Here is a 7,857-nt window from a genome sequence, read left to right on the forward strand (position 1 = left end):
GAAACAATCCACTCAAACAATCCACAACCACAGAAACTTGATTTGCAAATTTTATCAGGCAAAAACTATTAAAGAATGACGTCATCTTTGTTTATACTTAAACGCTATGTTTCCATTTCTGCTAGCATCTTCTGAATTGTACTGTCACCTGAAAGGAGTAAAACTACAGTTATGGGGAAAATAATGTCATTCCTTTTTCAGTTCTAGGGATTTATGTATCAGGATGTAATTAAAAAAAAGTCTTTACTGGGTTCTACGATTATTTAAATCTAACGTTGAGTGTGAAAAACATACAACAGATTCCACCAGGTCACTTTTTCTTAAATGAAATTTAAATGGAAAAGCAGTGTTTGAAATATTAAGTCTGCCCGTGTTGTTCTTGTAGAATTTAAGCAGGAAAGTAAGAGCTGAACAAACAACTATTCACTCACTCGCATTTAGAGACAGTTTAGTTACCAGTAAACCTAACATGTTTGTGTTTAGTCTGTGGGAAGAAACTGGAGTACAAGGAGAAAACCCATACATACACAGGAGCATGCAAACACCACACAGAAAGGCCAGAATGTGAACCTGCCACCATTTAGCTCAGAGGGAAAAGCTCTAACCACTGCCCCACGAAGCTGCCCCCAAACTGCAAATCACCACAAACACCTCATACCAACTGTCAAATTATGGTGGTAGAAAAGTCACAATTAAGGTTTGTTTTTCAGTCACAGGACCTAAAATCAAAATATTCCAAGAGTCAAATGTGAAACCATCAGTCTGACAGCTGGAACTCGGAACTGGGTCATGAAACAAGCGGATCTTAAACACATCAGCAATCTGCAACAGAATGGCAAAAAAAAAAAACGTTTTGCAACGGTCCAGTCAGAGTCCAGACTTCAACCTGATGAAAATGCTATGGTGGGACCTTAACGTGACTGTGACATCAATGTTTTGTCATAAATTCGAATGCATTTTTGGGAAGAAAACTTTGATAACATATTGCAAAAAAACAATCCAAGCTGCTGTGATCAAAAGTTGTTGCGATATCTGCATGTGAAGTAACAGGAAGTGATGTCAAAGTAGAATGTCTGCATGTGAACAGAGCATTGCTTCAATGGCCGAAAACACAGACTAGAGAAGAATCGGATGTTTCTTTAGATTATTTTGAGTCACTATCAGAGATTTTAAAAAAAAGAGTCAGAGTTCAAATATTGTTTCAAAGACAATGTTGTTCCCTTTCTTAAAGAGTTCCCCTTTGATGTCACTTCCTGTTTCATTTCAGCTGAGCCAAGTTCAAAAGAAAATATGCCAGTTTTGGGACAAAATGGGTAAAATTGTGTGTATAAGGCCAAGTTTAATATAAAGCCTTTTTWGTAGTTAAATGATATGTATGTCACAGGCACTTTAAGGAAACAGTGCGAAAGCAAATATCTGCAAACCTCAATGTACTGAAGCAACGTTGTAAAGAAGAATGGAATAAAATTCCTCCACAACCATAGAAGAGACTGATAAAGTCACACAGGAAACAAATACAGAGAGAGAGCAGTGGCTGCAAAATGTGGTGCTGCTAGCTGCTGAATCATGTGGTGGACGTAGTGTTTAACACAGCTTTTCTTTTCTTTTTAAATAAATAATAAGATTGAGCAAATGTATCAGACTTATACTGTTTCTTCCTCATGGGATATTTTAGCTCACATTATACACGAGAAAACCTGCAGTACTCCACAAGTGACGGCTGCAGGTTTTAGTTGTCCACACTTTTCTCTGTACCTGCAATGAACCACAGTTGGAGCTTTAGTCCCGTCACTCTCTATGTGCTGCCTCACCAGACCTCGGAACTGGATCAGGACTTCRGTGCACTGAGGGACTCCGTGGTCAGGCCAGGCAGTGAAATGGAAATGTTTTACTGTGCGTTCCTCAGAGTTACTTTTCTGTACAGAAAGGGATTCAAGCAGGAAATGAGTTACTAAATGTCCAGGATGCYAACTGTTAATATTGCTCTGTAATCCCTTATTTGCTCATGGATATTTATTTAGGCTACTTATATTTTAGAAATCAGGAGTTGTTACGTACATTTTTTACTCTAAACTCCCCTAGTGTCCAGTTGGACACCTTCCTTTCAGATATTAAAGTGACCAACAGTTCTCCATAAAGGCACGACTGCTTCAGCTCTTCAGGCCAGTAACGTTCACACTTGATCTAGGAGAGAGAAAACCATAAAAACACAATAAAAAAGTCGCAACAATCCTTTTTCTATGTTTTCTCAAGTCATATCCAAGTATTGTGTGTTCATGGTTCAGACAAACATTAACTAAAGAAGCAGATAGTTGACAATTCATTGCTGCATTTTGGATTAACACTCAGGAGCCAGGGCCGGTCCCAAGCTCGGATAAATGGTGAGGGTTCTGTCAGGAGRGTCATTTAGTGTGAAACACTTTTACCAAAAACAGCACTTCCTTTAAAGTCTGTAAATAAAATCATTTGAACTTACCCGTCCTCCTTCAGTGCAGTTGGTCACCATGACAATTCTTTTAATTTTTTGCTCCCAAATCATTCTCCAGAAATCCCTGACTGTGGAGGGCAGTGGACCCTGACAGGCAATATACTCTCTGTTCCTGGTGTAGCCCTAAGAAGAAGTGGACATTGATGTTTTATAAATAACTGCACAGTTCTGGATGGAAATAAAAAAGCTCTTACATCAGCATGTTGCTGGTTTTTAACTCAGTGTGAGCATTTTAAACTAAACTAAACCTCACACAGTCAACACTTATGGATTATCATATTTGCCMTTTCTTTTTTGCCCTTTTTTTCCTAAGAGGTGATGCACAGTTTTATTGACATAATTTACAGTAACTACGTGAATGAAAGTCCAAAAGCAGAGCAGAAGTCAGAAATAATAAGACAAAGTCCAAGCCACACCTATAGGTGTGATGAAATCAGCAGTTAGGCCTACTGTAAAACAAAGTAAAAACATATGCTCAGGATTTATTTTTAAATCAGAGATTTCACAAGATTTTAGTTGGCATGAAGTGCCATCTTTTTAAATACAGAACTAAGAGCTGGCGGGAACCATGAGTTGATGCCAAAAGCAATGAGGAACGTGATCATTTAGACATAAAAAAAAGAGGAAGTCTTTTTTTAAAAAAAGGCATATTTAACACAGTTTGTCACAGTTCCAAGTCTTAACAGCATCCTTTAACATAAGATGTTCTTCACAATATAATTTTTTTGTTGTTGTTTTTGTTGGAAGTGCCTTGAAACCTTCGAAATCTTATCAACTCATTTTGGTTCTGAGACCAGTGAATGCAGTACAGTTAAACTTTTCATTTTTTTAAATGACTATAAGTAGATAATTTGATGACTTATTGTTAGTCATAAAATGAAGCAGATGAAGTAAAACACCTGCTTTATTTGATTCTGGTACAATATTAAATAGTTTTGTGTTTAAATGGAAATGAATTCTGACCATAAAAATAAAAAAATAATTGTCTGATACAGTCTTTGACCTAGGAGCTGTAGAAATCAATTTAATCTGTCATAATGATTCTGCTGGTTTTAATTWAAAAAACTGAAAATGTAAAAAAACATCAAGTTTGAGTATCAAATAAGCACACAACTGAGCTTGTGAATAACTCTSGTCACAATGCTACACTTACTGGTAAGTAACTGGCATTTATGTAGTCTAAGACCTCATTGGGACTTGATGTAGATAGTTTCACCCGACACCAGTCGTCTGAAATGAAAAAGAAAAAAAAGTGAAGCTGCATGTTGCTGCGAGAGTTCAACTTATTTTAAAGCACACATCAGCAGTGAGAGGACAAACTTACAGGGCAGAATGTTGGTGAATCGATTCTTCGCTTTGTTTTCTGGAAGAGTCGCTGCCTTGTGTGTCTGATCTGTGCCAACAGGAGCCAGATCCTATGCGACAGTGGAAGAATGATGCAGCGTGAAATTAAACAATACTAAAAATAAAGGTAAAGTATGAAAAAGTAAAAACATTTAGAAATGGAGAGAAGGAAGAAAAGGAGTACATTTGCACGTGTTTTTTCACCTCATACTCCTGACTGAAACCTCTGTTTTCATCCAAACTCAACTGATGGAAGTGATCTGGAAATTTAGTGATAGAAATAGGCCTGGAAGAAAACAGCAAAAACAGAATGTTTCATTCATTTACAAACCCACRGAAATAACCATCAAAGCACCAAGTGATGCATTAAACCTAGTTTAGAGATGGCAGACGTTATACTCACTTCCCTTTTGTCCCAGCCTTTCTTGATCCAGCAATGAACTTTTTTTTTCTGCTATGGAAAGAAATCAAACAGGTTCACTGTTTAAAAGACTGACAGGTTAAAGTTGTAAAGTATATGTTTATAAATCTGTCACTGAGAGCAGCACCAACCTGATAATATCTGGTCTTTTAAGGAAAAGGAAAACAGCCACACAGACAAGAATAAGAAAAATCAGAATACCCATCACTAAACCTGCAATGACTCCTGCAACAGGAAAATTTTTTTATAAAATCATTTAGGGCATGTAGATTTATTAAAGTACAAAACTAAACATGTTTAGGCCCTTTACTCACCTCTGTCATCAGTTTTGCAGTTGAAAAAAAATGGATAAGAATGTCTGTCCCCAGACACTGAAACTAAAGACACTTTGTATGTTTTGGCAGGTTGAAGCTCGTTTATGACAACGTCCAACTCTCCTCCATGAATTATTTTAAACTGGTTGCTTATGTTAACCATGACATGCGTCCACACACCAGCTGTTTCAATCCATCTTATAAGAGCAGAATAACCAGAATCCAAGTATTCACAGTGACCACTTAACAAAGGAGGAACTGTATGATTTAAACAAAGAAAACTGAGCTTCAGTCACACATTCAGTCCTGATAATAAATAGAACAAAACAACCAATGAAAATACAATGTTAATACAAATGGCACGAAAAGTGYGATTTATTTATACTTCTGACAGTTTGATTTAAATTCAAATATCACGTTCACCTGCTTTTTTAAATATAATTCATAATAAAAACTATTATTTTGTGGGATTGATGTCTTATTGTAGCTAGAATTGGCAGCACAAGAGGTTATCAGTGACACCTCACAGCATGAGTTTGCATGCTCTCCTTGTGCTTGTGGGTTTTCTCTGGGTRCTCYGGTTTCCACCACAGCCCAAAAATATGTACAACAGGTCACCTTCAGGCCCAGGTCACCCTTGCAAAAGAGCTCTGTGATCTTTATGGSATTTGCCTGGTTAAATAATGGTAAAATAAAAATAATCTCAGTGATTAATTGCAACAGTCAYTAAATTGACAGACATCGGTTAGACTATTTGTAAGAATGGTTGAGTGGTAATGTCACTAAGCTGTAAATCTCTTTTGCTTTACAGATTTTATAAAGTAAGACTTGCTGCTTTTGTTGTTTTAGGTGACGAGATTTTAACAAATAATTAAACACATCTTGAATTTGGACAATGTAGCTGAAACCACTAGTGTTTTACTTTATCAAAATGTTGCTTCTTTTGGAGCTAGTTATTTACATTAATGAGCTAACGGCACATTATGACATTTTAAACTGCAACAAGTTTATCTCTTGACAAAAATAGCTTTGTTCTTAACATACAGACTGATATATATATATATATATATATATATATAAATGAAACAATATGTCAGAAAGAGTAGTACTTACTAATTGTCACTTTGGGGTTGTTTACACACTGCTGAAGATTTTCATACATAAGATTTATCTCATAAGTTGCACCAGGATAGAGACCAGTAAATAACACATTTTTGTCTGCAGAACTGTAGTGAATGTTGGCATTATAAGAGGCAGATGCATTTGAGAACAAGCCTTCAACTGTTCCTTGGATTGATTTGTTGGTGACCTTCCATGTTACACTCTCACAGTTTATTTCTAGAATAGAGAGAGGAAATTATTCCAAGACAAGTTTTTATTTTTTACATTTGGTACATAACCCAATAATAATAATGATGGCTTAAATAAACAAAAGACCTGTTTGGCCCTAACAAATTGAGTAATTTTTCAAAAGCAAAGACATCTCAAGAGTTTATTTAAAAAATCTTTAAACATACTTGTTGTGAAGGAACCATTATAAGGAGTGCTTTTGAGTCCAGAGAACGTTGTGATCACACTGAATGTATACAGAGTTCCAGGTAGGAGGTTTGACACGCTGTATGACACAGAATCTCCTCGATCCATCGGTGTAATCGATACACCAGTGCCATTAGCTGTAAGGTTGTACGCCCAATTTTTTGTTGGTTTCTCCCACTTTAAAACTGCATTGTTCAGAGAGCGCTCTGTAACACTGACTGAAGACACATTTGGAGGAACTAAAAGAAAAAACAAAAACACAACTTAGATGAGCATAATTTATCATTATTTAAACAAGTGAAAAATTTTTGGCTTAAAACCTTTTACTGCTACACTTCTAAAATTCTTATTCATCTAATACATTTTTCTTTTGCTTTATGCATAAACTGAAACTTAAATTTAAATAAATTTATACTTAAATAAACCAATTGTCAAGTATCAGTGTATCCAATCAGCCTTTGATTATGTTGTGGATATTATCAAAAGAAAGATATCTCACCAGTAGCTGCAAGAAAATTAGTCTCTTTGCTTCTAACATCGTCAAATAGAGCGAAAACTTTGAATTCATACAAAGTGCCACTTTCCAGATGTGAGACTCTGTGCTGTATGGTTTCGTTCAATGAGGTAATGTTTGTCTCATTATTGTTGAATGAAAAGATATAACTGTGGGTGTTGTTTACTCGGCTCCACTGCAGAAGTATACTGGTCTCATTTTGGTGAACTGCTTCGGAATTTGCAGGGTTGTAGGGAGCTGGAATGGAAAAAAAAAGTAGATGAAACTGTTAATCAGAGAGAGTGTATGTCTGTGTACCTGTTTTTGTGCATATGTGAAACAATTCAGGTGAGTTGTGTTTTTGGCCTATAATATAATCCATTTACCAGTAACTGCAGTGATGTCATTCCCACTGCTTTTAGCATATTCAAACACAGTGAAGAGACTGAAATTGTATCTTTCAGCACTTTTTAGATCTGACACTGTGTATCTTTCATTATCTGCTGATAAAGTTTCATTGATCCCAATTTCAGCTGAGAAAATAATGTAACTGCTGATGCTGTTCACATGTTTCCACTGCAGAGTTATACTGGTCTCATTTTGTTCAACTGGTTTGAAAACTTCAGTGTTCAGAGGAGCTGCAATGAAAAAATGGTAGAAAACATTGTTAATAAGAATTTACACGTGTTCCACAAAAAATAAAACAGTTTAATGCGTGTGTGTACTTATTTTTGTGATTAAGTGAGACACTTCAGGTGAGTTGTGTTTTTGCCCTATTTTATAGAAAATAATCCATTTACCAGTAACTGCAGTGATGTTATTTCCACTGCTTTTAGCGTATTCAAACACAGTGAAGAGACTGAAATTGTATCTTTCAGCACTTTTTAGGTTTGATGCTGTGTATCTTTCATTATCTGCTGATAAAGTTTCGTTGATCGTGTTTTCATCTGAGAAAATAATGTAACTGCTGATGCCGTCCACTTTTTCCCACTGCAGAGTTATACTGGTCTCATTTTGTTCAACTGGTTTGAAAACTTCAGTGTTCAGAGGAGCTGGAATAAAAAAAGGAAGAAGACGCTGTTAGTTAAAATTTACACACGGTCTGTTTCCTAAACAATACAACAGTTTGATGTGTATGAACTTATTTTTGTGATTATGTGAGACACTTCAGACAAGTTATGGTTCATAGAGTTGGTCTATTTTATAGAAAATAATCCATTTACCAGTAACTGCAGTGATGTTATTCCCACTGCTTTTAGCA

General features: G+C 35.9%; 1 protein-coding gene across 4 annotated transcripts in view; it reads right to left on the minus strand.

Moving 5' to 3' along the window:
- LOC106517431 (protein tyrosine phosphatase receptor type H) overlaps positions 1 to 7,857 on the minus strand; it is a 17,431-nt gene that overhangs the window by 2,525 nt on the left and 7,049 nt on the right. Inside the window, exons 1-15 of one of the 4 annotated variants that reach the window (XM_014008275.1) lie at positions 7,820 to 7,841; positions 7,397 to 7,648; positions 6,983 to 7,234; positions 6,603 to 6,854; positions 6,085 to 6,342; positions 5,681 to 5,905; positions 4,568 to 4,825; positions 4,385 to 4,478; positions 4,236 to 4,286; positions 4,037 to 4,118; positions 3,813 to 3,903; positions 3,642 to 3,718; positions 2,477 to 2,611; positions 2,059 to 2,184; positions 1,756 to 1,916 (exon numbers count right to left, since the gene is read on the minus strand). In XM_014008275.1, the coding sequence (XP_013863729.1) occupies positions 1,756 to 1,916; positions 2,059 to 2,184; positions 2,477 to 2,611; positions 3,642 to 3,718; positions 3,813 to 3,903; positions 4,037 to 4,118; positions 4,236 to 4,286; positions 4,385 to 4,478; positions 4,568 to 4,825; positions 5,681 to 5,905; positions 6,085 to 6,211 (1,427 nt within the window). In that variant the 5' untranslated portion in view covers positions 6,212 to 6,342; positions 6,603 to 6,854; positions 6,983 to 7,234; positions 7,397 to 7,648; positions 7,820 to 7,841. Of the gene's footprint in view, positions 1 to 1,755; positions 1,917 to 2,058; positions 2,185 to 2,476; positions 2,612 to 3,641; positions 3,719 to 3,812; positions 3,904 to 4,036; positions 4,119 to 4,235; positions 4,287 to 4,384; positions 4,479 to 4,567; positions 4,826 to 5,680; positions 5,906 to 6,084; positions 6,343 to 6,602; positions 6,855 to 6,982; positions 7,235 to 7,396; positions 7,649 to 7,819; positions 7,842 to 7,857 lie in introns of those variants that run through there. The other 3 variants (XM_014008273.1, XM_014008272.1, XM_014008274.1) reach the window with 3 other exon arrangements.

This window comes from Austrofundulus limnaeus, unplaced genomic scaffold, assembly GCF_001266775.1.
Source record: "Austrofundulus limnaeus strain Quisiro unplaced genomic scaffold, Austrofundulus_limnaeus-1.0 Scaffold48, whole genome shotgun sequence".
Classification (NCBI taxonomy): Eukaryota; Metazoa; Chordata; class Actinopteri; order Cyprinodontiformes; family Rivulidae; genus Austrofundulus; species Austrofundulus limnaeus.